This window comes from Echeneis naucrates, chromosome 20 (genome assembly GCF_900963305.1).
Source record: "Echeneis naucrates chromosome 20, fEcheNa1.1, whole genome shotgun sequence".
NCBI classification, from domain to species: domain Eukaryota; kingdom Metazoa; phylum Chordata; class Actinopteri; order Carangiformes; family Echeneidae; genus Echeneis; species Echeneis naucrates.
Window position 1 is genome coordinate 1,512,644 of NC_042530.1, and position 14,729 is coordinate 1,527,372.

At 40.9% G+C, this 14,729-nt stretch overlaps 1 protein-coding gene across 3 annotated transcripts in view; it reads left to right on the forward strand.

Moving 5' to 3' along the window:
- The first annotated feature begins 5,028 nt into the window (after positions 1–5,028).
- drosha (drosha ribonuclease III) overlaps positions 5,029–14,729 on the forward strand; it is an 84,832-nt gene continuing 75,131 nt past the window's right edge. For 2 of the 3 annotated variants that reach the window (XR_003842304.1, XM_029529199.1), the window contains exons 1-9: positions 5,029–5,062; positions 5,879–6,734; positions 6,817–6,885; positions 7,781–8,075; positions 9,072–9,228; positions 10,438–10,598; positions 12,999–13,079; positions 14,077–14,163; positions 14,295–14,381. Coding sequence is in view for 2 of the 3 variants with exons in the window: in XM_029529199.1 (XP_029385059.1) it covers positions 5,881–6,734; positions 6,817–6,885; positions 7,781–8,075; positions 9,072–9,228; positions 10,438–10,598; positions 12,999–13,079; positions 14,077–14,163; positions 14,295–14,381 (1,791 nt within the window). In the remaining variant the exon portion in view is untranslated. The remainder of the gene's footprint in view (positions 5,063–5,878; positions 6,735–6,816; positions 6,886–7,780; positions 8,076–9,071; positions 9,229–10,437; positions 10,599–12,998; positions 13,080–14,076; positions 14,164–14,294; positions 14,382–14,729) is intronic. The other variant, XM_029529200.1, reaches the window with a different exon arrangement.

The following is a 14,729-nucleotide window of genomic DNA, read 5'->3' on the forward strand; positions in this document are numbered from 1 at the left end:
CATCTGATGTTTCTGGTACTTAAAACTACTGTGCATATATTGATTTATATCTTCTATATCCAACTCTGAAGGATTACTTGGCTTTTCGGTTCAGCTGAAGTAATCGTGTAAAGTGAATGCATCAACAAGTGCCTGTTTCTAAACTGAGTACATCAGACTAAACTCCCTGACCTCTTATTTTTCTTCGAACTTAATTTCCTCTTCCAATCAAAAGCATCATGTTTTGGCAGATGAAAAATACAATCTAATCTCTGCATGTTACCTCAGTAAATTTGTGTTTTCATGTGTGCGCAGGCTCTTCACAGAACGAATGTACAGCAGACACGATGATCAAGGCCAACCAATGAGCAGCATGTTCCACAAGGAAATTATCATCCAGCACTATAATGGAGGTAAATTTTTCTAGTTTCAGTCATCAGAATCTGATTGATGTCAGGACAAACTGACGCTGCCTCCATGAAAAACAGCGTTTGAATTCATCCTTTTAAGAAGCTAAATTGCAGTTAATTTTTTCCACGGCCTTGTAGATTTGCTCAGCAGAGCACAGATCCGTGCTCGTCCCTCACTTTGGTTAACCAACCAACAAACAAATGAAAGAAAAAACAGAGACAAAGTGAAATCCTTGGTGAGTTCTCGGATCATTAAGGAACTGAACAAAGCTCAGGCTCACTCTGCACATTCATCAGATGTTTTCATTTCACTTTCAAAGGAAAAGACTAAAAATTAAAATACTCCATCAAACGTCAAAACAGATAAATATAAGTAAATCAAAATAATTTTTTATGTACTCATATTATTATTTTTTTTAATATCACAAGCAACAAAACTGGAAGAAGTAATCCTGTTATTTCTAACTACCCGCCAGTTAGAAGCTTGTAAACAATAGAAGCAAATAAAATAAGCTAGCTATGCTAAATATTGAAATATATCTGCTAGTTTCTGATTCTGAGGCTCTGATGTGTCTGCCTGTAACCCTCTTCATACTCTTTCAGCTGTCAACCTGGAGCAGGTACGTGGTGATGGGCGGGGCTTAAGATCAGATGAAGTCTTTTTCCTTTTTCTATGTGAGAAAGCTTTGTTGAAACCAAAATTATTTCCAGATGGTTTAAGTCAGCTTTGCGTTTCAGGTTTATTTCAGAGAATAAGAAATGAGAAAGTATGAATCATGAAGAAAATAAATCCTGATAAAAGGATAAAATTGGTGGTGACACCCTCAGATACAGGTTCTTCGTGCCCAATTTGCATCTTCTGGCTAAATAATTATCACTCTCTGAGGCTCCATCTCCACTCTCTTATTTCTGAGCCGAGATAATTAGTTTGTTTCAGCCATGATGCTCAAACCTCTCAATGTCACCCCAGAGGACTCAGAGTACGACAGGGTAATGTACACAGCTCGGATCTGGTTTCCCCCAGAGGAAAAATCCTTATGTTTGGTCTGCTTCTTTTTGGGATTTGGGCTTTATCGCTTCAAATGACAAGTTTCCTTTAATAAAAAAGGAATAAAACACCTTTATAGATTGTTTGCCAAAAATCCTCTTATTCCTTCTTCTCATACTAAGCCAGACATTTCATATATTAATATTTTTTTCTTGTAGAGCACTTTTCACCTTGTGAAGTAGACTCAAATAAATCAAGACATGCAAAGAAGACAGCAGATAAAACTATTAAAATAAGGTAAAGCTGGCAGAAGCTCTTCCATTAAAGAAAAGACTTAAAGGACATTCTTCCAGCCTGATATCATGACTGCTGATGTCTTGTCTTTAGAAAGCAGCTCCTTCGCACCATTCTCCAGGCTTATCCTTGTTTATATTCTGAGGGTTGTTTCCTCATGCTTTATTCTTTTACACATTTGAACAATACATTTCCGTAAAGGTAAAACACACACACACCCAAAAATGTCAGCTGCAATGTGTGCATGCATGGTAGCATCATTCTGCAGTGAGCCTCTGTGTGGGAGAAGCTGGGGGAAGCCTTTAGTTTTGGGGCAGGTTAAAAACTGCATTACACAGGTACCTGGTGTGCAGGAACAGTAAACACGTGCAATATGACAGATGAGGTTGATCAGCGTGATTTTTTATATCAGCTTGATATCAAAAAGTTATTTCAAACTCTGTTTTCAGTTCCACTCTGGTCATTAGTGTGAGCTGAGGTGCTGCTGTTACCTCAGTGATAAAAGTCCACCTCAAAAGATGATTAGGTGCATGTCATATATATCATATATGGAGCTAGACTACCAGCTGACTTCTGCATTCATGCTGACCTTTTGGAAGTTTTCAAGTTTAACAGCACTGAAATGATGCCATGTTCAATTGAGAACCCTACATGTGACATATGGGGTCATTCTTTAAAATATCATTGAACTCCTACTGATGTCACCACAGAGCTCCTCTTTTTGAGGGGCTTTTAAAAATTCTTTCACAAGGGCTTCACTGTTCCACTTTCACTCCGAGTCTCAACAAACAGTAAAGGGGGGATCTTAAGTAAATCACTTAAGGTGCCCCCTTTGTGTGGTTCAAGGGTCATTAGGTGTGATGAGAGGAACTTGCTATACGCCTCCTGATAGAGCCTTTTGTGGTGGTGGTAAATAAACGTAAAAATTAATAAATATGACGTCTCACATCCTGGAATGCCAATCATGTTTGCATTATTGCAAAAAACTCTGAGAGCAGAGTGGATGGTTAAGATCTGAAAGGCTTTCAAATTACTACTTGAAAGTATAGAGACTGCTTGGCATTGCAGTTCTCTTGAGAAATAAAAAACCGACCCTTTTCTTTCTTTGTTTCTTTTTCTTATTTTCAGGTACAGAGGGTGTGATCGGCACAAAGGCAGAGAATATTAATGCAGTTTGAGGCGACCTGAAGTGAATCATAATGGAGTTCTTCTGACCAACAACTGTGTCAGAACACCACTGAGAAACCCGATGAAAATGTGTTTATTTTTATTTTTTATTTTGTCTTACAAATTCTGTGCGTCTTACCTCTGACCTGTGTGTGAATCACATGTATCTGGTGAGTAAAAAACAAATTACCTGTTTGCCCCAAAGATTGACCAGAATACAGATTGATCAACTGAATTCATAAAGGACTTTTGACAGTCACACCTGGTAAAATTTTCACAATAGAATGATTAGAAAACATAACTGCAAGGCCAAAAAGTTTCCCATACAACCATAAAAAGGCTTTTCCCCTGAATAAAACAAGCAGCTAAAAAAGGTCAGTATTAAAATAAGAAGGTTTTTATTTTCACTATTTAGCAATCTGTGTGTCTTGATAATTAATAAAATAAAAAATTCAGCATAAGGTTTACATATGATTGAGATGATGGCCAAGATTTTGTAGACACCTGAATAAAGTTCGCAAATACTGAAATATGTGATTGTAGAATGTTACATAACAGGCGGTTAGTTGTTCCTATAATCAATGCTTTACATGTTGAACTTTTGGTCAGCTTAAATATGCAGTCTCCAATTGTTGTTCTGTGTGTGTCAAGTTCTTCTATACCAAAGTGGGAAACCAGTTTCTTTACTGAGCTGGCTTTGGGCGCATTGGATGGTTTGAAAAAGTAAATGGTCTCCCTGAACAGTTTGGTTTTGTTGTGAGGGCAGTATTTTCTACGCACACAACTCTGCTCTCCAGCATTAAGTTTGTCTTTCCTTAAAGGACAAATGGAGAAAAATTTAAAAACAAAAACAAGTGGGGTGTGGTGTCCATATACTTTCAGGCTGTTTGTGTATCTCGCCCTCTAGCAAGCAGCACATATTAAATAATTTTGATCTCACAGATCAGGTGATTAGTGGTCTCAATACAATGTGGGTGTAGCCTTCCAGCAAGCTGTGTGTAGGCTGCGTGCACTTCGACCTCACTCCTCCACAGTGATTCAACCAGTGATGATGTGCCATGCATAATATTGCAGCAGAGATGCTCGCACACACTGAGGTTAACAACAGGGCTGTGACCCACGCATTCACACCAGTGTCCCCCCGGATGGGCTCGGGTCACTGCAGAGCACAAGTTTAATAGGCTGCCTATTCAGAACAATGTGTAGGAGAGGCTGCATGGACTGAGGCGAACCTGTTCCCCAGCTTCTTCGAGAATACAATGACAAAGGTAAGCCTTAAGAAACGAATGAAGTGTGTTGCATGCTGCTTCATTCATTCTGGAGAGGACTGGGAGTTTTGTTTCCATGGCAATGTTCAAGCAACTCACTGTGAAGCTTTAAAAGAACCCCAAAACAAAGCTCTGCCACCCTCTAGTGGATATTTGGCAACCGTGCATTTTAATGTTTTCTGTGTCAGGCTGATTTTAGTTTTTAAATAATTCGTTAGTTATTACAAAATACCAAATATCCTAAAAAAAAGCAACAAACAAACAAACAAACAAATAAATAAATAAATAAATAAATAAATAAATACAAACCCAAATAATTTCCACTATCCCTAACCCGTAACCCTTCATCTTCATCAGAATCAGGAATAATTTATTGATCCCAGAATGATTTCCGTTTAGAGGTGCTCTAGAACAGAATCAAAACTAGAAATTACTAGAAATTAGACTAGAATTAGACTAGAAATTACTAGATACTAGATAGATAAGTAATCAAATTAAGAACAAAGAATACTTCGGTATATACAGATAAGTGTCAGGTAAATGTAAAGCAGAGAGTGTCATTTAGCAGTCAACGGATGAATTATTTGACGGATGCAGGAGTCTGGATGGTAAATATATTTATTACCTGTTTATCTAATTAAATGTGGCGTGTTAAATGAGTGAATGTTTCATAAATCTGTCAAAGTGAGCAAAAATAAATAAAAATAAAAAATTAAAGCGGACAGATTTTACTATTTCAGCACATCTTATTGTGAATTTTAGTTTTTACGGGAGAGGAATTGGTTTGTTTATGTCCGACACTGAGGACCGACTGACCAGGAACAAGACGAGCTTCCGTCGCTCTGATTGGCCAACGATCTGGCTGCTTGGATATGATTGGTCAACACGGGGTGTTTGCTTTAAAAAGGGCCGACTAGAAAAAGGCTGCATTTCCCGGAACGCTTGGCGACTCCGAGGTGAGCCGCATTCCGCTGCTTTAATCGACCATATTAGCCCAAAAAAACAGTCTGTTATTATCATAGGCATTTAAAGAAGAAGTGAATGTTGAGCTGCGTTCCGTTTTTTATTGCTAAATGTACACGTTTTCCACCGTTAGAGATAACGGTGCCTCGCGTGCCCTGGGATGATGGGTTAGCCAGCTAGCTTGCTAGCATGTCACCGGCTTCTTACTGAGCCTAGCTGCTAATGTTTGAATAAAAATTCTTCTTATTATTATTATTCTTAATAAACCATAGTGGAGAATTATTGCAATGTCTCTTTAATTCTACCAGCATCGTGGACGTAGTTGATCTCCGGTGCTTCATGAGGTTTTTTTTGTTTTTGGCGTCATTTTAGCTCAGTTAGCCAATGACGCAGAGCTAGCCTCTTATTTCTGAATGTTCAGCTGTTGCTAATGATCAGTGTGACTTAGACACTTCAATCACTTCTTGTTTGACAACCCTGCTGGCATTTCACTGCTACACTCGATTATTGTGTCCTTATGTTCAAAATGGTATCACTAAGAAGAGACTGCGGATGAAATCTAATCTACCTACCATGACAGTCACTGAATCCGGATTAATTCTTATTAAAAGAGAGGATTTCCACAAAATGACAATAACCATAATAAAGTTATTTTTCTGTAAATATTACATGTATAGCTAAAACCAGCCCTACAATCTTTTGAGCTGATTAATTCTCAATTTCATGTCTTTGTTAGACTTGTTTACTTCTATCTGTATTTCATGAAGTTTGTAGCAGGTTTAACGGCATCTTTTCTGCCATGTCCTCAGTCATGGCTTTCCACCAGGATCGTGGCGGCCCCAGGGGAGGAATGCCCCCAGGTCAGCATGGCTCCCCTCAAAGCTACCGACCGGCCAACCTGAGGCCGCCCCCTCCCCAGCCTCCCCTGCCCCCGTACCACTATGATCCTCAGGCTCCTCCTGGTTCGGGCTACCATGGAAACAGCAGCTACATGCCTCCACACACAGACTTCATGCAGTATCCTCCTCCAGCACCATCTCAAGCTCCCAATTCTCTTAACCAGTGTCCAGTGCGCGCACCGTTTTCCAAGCCCCTGGTCAGGCAGGGCTTCCTAGAACCTCCACCTAACTTTCCACCTCCTCCATTACCCAGCTCCACTGGGAGTCCAGCACCAGGGTCCCAGGTGTCTGCACAGAATGCCTACCACCCATACATGATGCCACCTGTGCCCCCACCACCATTACCACACCCGCCAATGCCTCACCCCATGGCCCCTCAGAATATGGGCTACCACCCTCCATATACCATGAACTATCCCCATCCTCCTCACCCCCCATTCCCTCCTCCCACATTCGGTTCTGGCTACACCCAGAGCCCCAGCTCATTCAAACCCGACCACAGCTTTAGGCACGGGGGCCAATATAAGTACGAAAAACCCATGGATGACAGGAGATCTCCAGAAAGAGGGTATCGGCACAATGACCACAGGCAGAAGGGCTATGGTTACAGTAGCCATGGTGAAAGGCACAAAATGGAATTTACTGGAGATAAGAAGGATCGTGGGAGGAGTCCAGACAGGCGCATCAGGCCGGAGGGTGGAAGATACCGGTCAGAGTCTGACAGAGGCCGGACTCCCCCCAGACACAGAAGCAGGGACCGGAGCAGGTACACAAACATCAGTATCCTAAATAAATTTCAACGTTTAAAATATTTTTTCCCTTAACGCTCTCTGTGTGTTTGTCGACAGAGAGCGGCATCGCCACAGAGAAAGTCGGAGATCTCAGTCACCTGACAGACACAGAAAGAGACCTCGGAGGTACGCAGTAATAGCTCATTTGTCTTTTTAAAGCTGTTGTGTATGGAATACTAATCCCAATTCGACCAGACAATTGACATTTTAGCTGCAGTTTTGCTTCCTCAAATGGTCAAACCTCTCATGGTTTTGCATTTGGTTAGTTTAATATCACGGTGCCTTCTGATTCTCCTCAGAATCTTCTGGGTGTTTGCATGATCTTTGATTATTTAATGCTTCCCCAATTTGCCCCGTAACCAAAACTGCATGTCTCTACTTTTATCTGTTTTAGATGGAAATTATGAAAACAATTTTTTTTTGGCACTTACTAAAACCAAAACTGAAGCTTCTATACTGATGACAGACTCTATTGAGAACTGAATACTCTACTTGCTCTTTTGCCATGACTAGATGTACTACACTGGGTATCGTGACTTTCATATGTAGGGGAAAGACAGAGTCCAGAGGCCTTGTCTCTGTTCACGCGTCAATATGAGAGTCAGGTCAGAAGGATCTGCTCTGGTGCCAAACAAGTCAAAACAATAAGTAGAAGACATCTGGGGTGTCAGGACAGAGAACTACACTACACACACACACACACACACACAGTGCTGCATAAGGGGTTCAAGATAAGGGTGACGGCACAACACACACACATAGCCTGTCTTAGGTATAAGAAGGCATGCCACATGTTGTATATGGGTTCTGTCTCTGACTACGTTGTTAGTAGGGCCGATTCCCTGTCTGACACCTGTGCCCGGATTACCTGATTGCTCTTTTACACCTCTTTCCAGCACAACACATACACTTAAAAGTGTATGTACAAGTGTACAAGCACGTTTTCATAGAGTGGTGGTACAGTGACGGACAGCTATGTGATAAGTGCACTTATCCCAATGCTTGTTTTTGTCATTTGAAGTCGTTCCACAAGCAGAGACAGGAAACGTGGTCGCTGGGAGGAAGAGAGAGACAGGAGGCCAGAGGGCTCCTCAGGCCTGAGCAGAGAGCGCAGCTACTCCTCAATCAGGAGCAGAGACTCTGACGAAGCTTTCAGTGACAGGGACCGCGAGCGAGAGAGAGAACGGGACAGAGAGCGAGAGAAGGAAAAAGAGAAGGTGGATGATGAGAGAGAGGAGGAAGAGCTGCTGAAACCTGCCTGGATACGCTGCACCCATGCTGAGAACTACTACTCCAATGACCCCATGGATCAAGTGGTACGGTTGGCTCTTTCCTTCTAATTATATCTCTATATCTAATTATATCTGTTGTGACATATAATTGTTATTATATAATTTCTACCCGGTTGGAACAGAGTCCATGGCTATAAAATGATCATCGCCTGCAGTTTGTAATGGGTAATTACACGAGAACGGCTTGTTTTGGTTGATTGGATTTAGCACATTGCTCATCAACGAAAACAAACTTGTCTGATATTGTTGCATTCACCAAATCCACCAAAGTTCGCTTTGGTGGTCAAAGCGAAAATTTCCCTTTGATGGTGATGTTAAAGAGTTGGATTAGCTTCTCTTTTCAGTCCATATTGTTTCAGCCTCTCAGTGACTAGTGAGCACTCAAAAGACCCTGTACAAATCATAGCCTGTCCTCTCAAATGCTCTTCTGATGTCTTTAGAGTTAATGCAGACTCCTTTTTTCCTTTTCTAAAACGCTGACCTTTACCAGGAGTGTCTCAACGCTTGCTTCCTGCTGTCGTCAGCTACTTTCTCTCTACAAATTACATATTCTGGCAGAGGCCTGACCTGTCCTTCAGTAAAGCTGAAGTGAAAGTAAATGTCGAGAAGGAGCCAGACTTTATTTCTTTGCCTGTCTATGAACAGAATTAGTGCTGTTGTATATAATACTTTTTTGCTGGGACAGCGAGGCTTCTACCTTCTAGAGTGTAATATTGTTTCTGCCCCATAAGGATGAATGACATAGATGGGCCCGAGAGTGCAAGACACAGTTGTGTAATTTTTGTTAGACTTGACAGCACAAGACCGAAATATAAACAGATCATTTTCACTTTTGTGACATCATCAAGATTATATTCATTTTCTTTATTTCATCCGTGTAGCTGTAAAATCAGCAAAGGTTGCATTTGGCCAATAAAATTTCAACACTTCCGATCGACAGCTGCTTTCATTAACAAAAATGAATCTGTCATATTGTTGCCATAGATTTGCATGCATTTTATTTGAATTGGTCGTCTCCAGGGAGACTCTACAGTCGTGGGGACCAGCAAACTGCGTGACCTGTATGAGCGCTTCGGGGAGGAGTTGGGGAGAAGGCAGGAGCGAGCCAAAGAAGCTCGACCCAAATGGGAGCCACCCAAGACCAAGCTAGATGAGGATCCAGGTGAGGAAATGAAAGGTGAAACTATACTACACACGGTTGTAGTGTGTCTCTGTGTCTCTGTGTCTACACTGTTCTCTAGCACCACAAAATTATCACACAGTTGATTTAACATTAAGAGAGACTGTCAGAGTTAGGTTTATTTATCAGTGAAAGGGGGGCTCTGCTGACCCTCTGATCCACTACCACCTGATATTTGTTGATTTGCTGCAAGACATCATCTTATTGAACAGTGATATCACAAAGTTCAGATTATCCTCATTATCCCCACAGTTTTGATGAATTAGTAAAAGAAGGCATGAGTGCAATGCAGAGTAATCTGAAGTAATATATTTTTTTCCCATCATCTTGCTGCTTTTGTTTTGCACCTCAAACAGCCAGTGACAGATCCCACAAGTGTAACAAACCTGCACCAGCTCATTCTTGCTTTCTTGTTTGGCAGTTGTTCTGGATGCAAGTGCAGCAGCCAAATAACAACTAACAGTTAATACATCTGTCGACAACCTTTTGTTACAGACGCACACAAAATCTTGCTGTCTTCTCAGCAGTGCATTGGGCTGAGACAGAGATTAAGTTCACCGTTTATGATGCTATCTGCAGGGCTGTCAGATGGATTGTCTCTTTCAGCACCACAACAGTATCAATCTTGCCCAAGGAGATCTAATTTGCTAAATATGTTGCTCTGGGCGCTGACTTAACAGTCAAGTTCTCAAGTTAAAATGCTGATAAGAAATGAAGCTAAAAGTCAGAAACTGTTCAGATGAATGGTAATAATAATCCTCATTTTGGAGTGAGATTATTTTTCATCCAGTGTAAAAGGAGAAAAAAACAAAACACAAAATGTCAGTTTTGGCATCTGTGCTAAGACTTAGCTTGCAGATGGTGAGAGAAGTGGACGTCTTAATGAGGAAGAATATTTAAACAATGAAGCTAGGATAAACTCCATTTGTTCCCCCGAAGAAACATTCAGACGTGAAAGTTTGTTGTATCATCAGCATTGTGTGGGTAATTATTCCTCCACAAGAGCTGGCAAAGACAGAGTGCACACAGTTCGAAAACACTGACAGATTGCTTTACTGAGACTTTATATTGTATAATACTTTGCGCGGGCAGAGCTGAGCAAAGGGAGCTTAACCACTCGACCAGCTCCAGCTCAGCAAATTATGTTTCAGTTGTCAGGCCTATAATGTTCTAATGATTAAAGACCTTTTTGCTCTCCGGTTCCAGACGACAGCAGCAGTGACTCAGAGTGTGAATCAGATGGAGAAGGGAGCACCTGTTCCAGCAGCTCTGACTCTGAGGTTTTCGATGTCATTGCGGAAATCAAGAGGAAGAAAGCTCACCCGGACCGTCTGCACGAGGAGCTGTGGTACAACGACCCAGGACAGGTCGGTCTTAACAAAGGGATTGTGTTACAAAACCAAAGCTTCTTCTTCTTCTGTATTTATCTTCTGAAATTCTTTTGTCGTCATCCCTGAGGGTACTCTGCCACAATGGCATAGCAGTGTATAAAGCAGCACAATCGTGTCATTTTGTGACTAACAAAGTTAGTTCAACATAAGAATAACCAATTCTAAACAGTTGTAATTGTGACTTTCTATGATTCTATGAGCAAAAACAGCACATACATTAACATTTTTTATTTTATTTATTTTTTGAAAATCAGAATTGGTTAATGAGTGTAAACTGCTGCAACTCAGTTATTCCCAACTTACTAAAGGAAAATGTATTCTCCTGTTGGATCCAATCAACAAATCAAAGATTTCTAAATCAGTATTAAAAGAAATAAATTGGGGTGAAACATTTTATATCCGTAAGCCCGTATGCCCACGTCTGCAACATGTAATGAGTTGCAAGACACTCATTTACATCGATGCCACACCAGAACATATTCAGGCTGATTTGTTAGTGAGATATGTTGAGGTCAGTTTGTAACAGTGCCTCTATTGCATAATATGTCCAGCAGAGTGCAGTGAGAACCTTATTTTTCAACTATAAATTGTCCCAATTATTAAATTCCTGATCAAGATGTTTTGTGTTCGTGTTTAAAAATATATAATATTGGCAGATGAATTTTTAGCAGCAAAGTTTAGTGGGACACAAAATGAAAAATAGATAGACGGTGCATGGACAGTTTTATCCAAAGTCCAGCACCCTGAGACTGAACTGAACACTAAGCACTAGTGAGTGTCAGAGCCATGATCCAGGATGAAACGACAAAGATTCCTGTGTACATCAGGAAGATGGTGAATATCACAGGCAGCAGAGACCTGTTGGGGAGGAGGAGGAGGAGGACGAAGAGCAAGAGAAGGAGGAACCATCATGGGAGAAAACCTCCGCACAACATGTATCACTGTCAGCACAGGAATGGGCTCTGAACACAAGATCAATAAGGGCCAGGATCTCCCACGCCAGGAAGGACTCCAGGCACTGCAGAGATGCCCCTGCGACAGTCCAGCATGCAGAGAGCGCCATGACCAAGTGACAGGCCAAGGGCAAAAGTGTATCAAATCAAATTTTAGTTTAGATTTATTTATACAGCGCCAGATCATAACAAAATTACTGGAGAACAGGATTGTAGTGGGTGGAGCCATCTGCTTAAACCGGCTGGGTTAAGAGAGTGAGAACAACAACAACAATAGAAGGAAAGAGAACACAATATAATACAAGCAAAAGTTCAGATGTAAAGAGTATTAAAGACGGAGTCCATTAGTAAACATCAGCAGTAAGTTTCAATAATAATAGGGTCAATAATGACAGTAAACATAATGATCAGTAATCTTTAAATACACCCACGAAGGTGGCAGAAAGTGACTGACCTATGATCCTGTGGGACCGACTGACAAACTGGTGATGGCTAACCAACTGGACATAGTAGCTGTGACACATCACAAGATGTCCGCAGTGACAGGTGCAGCAACAGCAACAACATCATCATCAAGAAGCTCAAGAAATACCAAGGGCTGAAAGAAGAGGTGGAAAATGTTGAGAAAGTGAAAGCATCACTGGTTCCCTGTGTAAACAGGAACACTTGGGCGCATACTGGGAGAACCAGCAGATTCCAGGAGCAACTTCTGAGATCTTATACAGATATTGCAGAGCACAGCTCCCAAGCCTCTGCTGAAGGACCTGAGCTGGGAGGGGGAAGCAAACACCATCGACATACAGAAAAATATATTTACTTTGTTTAAAACCGAGAAGGAGGAGGCCAAACTTTGACCTCATTCATGTTCAAAAAGGAAGAAGGGATGTCTTGGGATATTGGACCCAGCGTGTCTGTAGACACACTCCACAATGTAAAACTTTATAAAATATTTAATACGCTTCTATCAATGCTGGATTGTGAGCACCAGGTTCAAGTCTCTGGGCACATTTGAAATCATCACTCTACAAAATATTTCTGCCCTGACATTAAACTGAGCCATTCAAAAAAATGTGCGGAGGAATGGAAAAATTAGTTTACCAGTGAGCTGCTTTGTTGAAATATTTCAAAGGCCAATAAAACAACACTGCCAATACAGTTTAAAATGTAATCATGAGCCAGTGTTTTTTGTTTTGTTTTGCCTTTTAAATGTGCGCTTACTGTTGTGTTGCTGATGAGTTGAGACCTTTTTGCCAGAGGTCGCTTCATATTGCTATGAGACTATCGCAGAGATAAAGTCAAAACTCCAGTGAAGTCAGCAAAGGTCAGGAGTTTGCAGTTCGGAGACGTAAAAGGCTCAGCAGCTCCTGTGTTATACATGGCAAGTGGAGCAGTTGTCTGATTTACGTATTTTCTTTTTGTCCAGATGAATGATGGTCCCTTGTGCAAGTGCAGTGCCAAGGCCAGACGTACAGGGATCCGCCACAGCATCTACCCGGGGGAGGAGGTATGACACGTCGTGAATAAATCAGCCTTTCATAACCTTGAAGTTGTGCCACACAGGGGCAAGGACATTATTCTAGTCAGCCCAAATGTATTCTCTGTACAGAGGCCATTTTCTATTGTATTAGAGGGACAGTAAGTAAGAGTTTATCATCCCAAAGAGCCAAATGACATTACATCTGTGAGAATTTGGCAGGGGAGTCGGTCTAAACCAGTGATCCATCGATTATTTTGCCACCTGCTGAGATTTCTGGTTTTCATGAATCATTTTCATGTCCCTCTTTGTTTTGGAACAGAATCTCTGACATCGATGCATCTTCAGCTGACAAGTGTGAACAAATTGCAGCAACAAAGTTAAACAAATCTCAGAGCTGTCTGTGTGATATAATTCCCCCATAGAATTTGTTAAACGCTTTACATTTAAGGAGGAATGGAGTATAGTTAAGGAGGTAAAGTCTTCTGAGCACCATTAGTGACCAATCAAGACCGTGGATTGTTAAATTAGTTTTTTTTAATCTATGGCAGAGTATTTTCCTCAGAGGTAACTTCACATCAGCCCAGAGAAAAACCTCAGCTGTACTGCTGCAGCCTTTTTTTTTACCCATTAGCTACTTTTTGGTTTGTCACTTGAAGGTCACATTAAGTCTTTAAAATCTAAATGTTCTGGAAAATGAACATGGCCAGCTCCCTTGTTAGTCAAGCCGTTCACTAATTTCTCGTTCCGTTCTTGGTTGACCTGGAAATGGTTTTTCTATTAATTGTTTTTTAATGGGCAGTGCGCCTTTTTACTCATTACAGGATGTACATCAGGCTTCACTGGGATGTGTTTGTCACAAATATGTTTCATCATTGGCAAAATCACTCAGCATAAATGAATTAATGCTAAATGAGTCATATCAACTAACTGTTAGTTGATATGACTTTTTTTTTATTTATTTATATTTGCTTTCAAAGTGGATGAGCTTTGTGTTTGTCACTAAGTTTGGGTGTCTGCCTTTCAGTCTGTGAAACAATGCCGTACAATGAACAACAATGCGGGAAAACTCTTCCACTACAGGATCACTGTATCTCCTCCGACCAACTTCCTGGTATGGCAATATCTTTTCTTTCTTTTTTTTAACTCCAAAATGAGAGAATTTCTTTGTTTATGTTATGACATCCATTCAGCTGCGTTGTGTTGTGTGTGTACCCACGTGTGACCAGTTGTTCTCCCTTTTAGACTGATAGGCCGACGGTGATCGAATACGATGACCACGAGTACCTGTTCGAAGGCTTCTCTCTCTTCTCCCACACACCTCTCACCAACGTAAGCCTGCTTTGAGTTGTTATCGGTGTAGGCGATAAGTCAGGAATTTTACACCACAACAGGTTCAGATTTTTGACAGTAAGTGGGTGTCACTTTGCAGTCGTTTTTCTCAGCTACACCTGGGTTTTTTATTTTTTTTAATATCTTGTGTCACTGCTATTTATTTAGTTACTTGGAGTTTGCAGAGTTCCTTTCACATTCAGTTTTTGGAGGCAGGTGTCATAACGAGTTAGCTTGACTTGCTGTATTTGGCAATGTCAAGATGAAAGCAGAAAGTTTACAAGTTTATTTTTTTTCTAACTTCTCCTATAACTATAACCCCCACATTTTATATTCAAACCAAAAGTG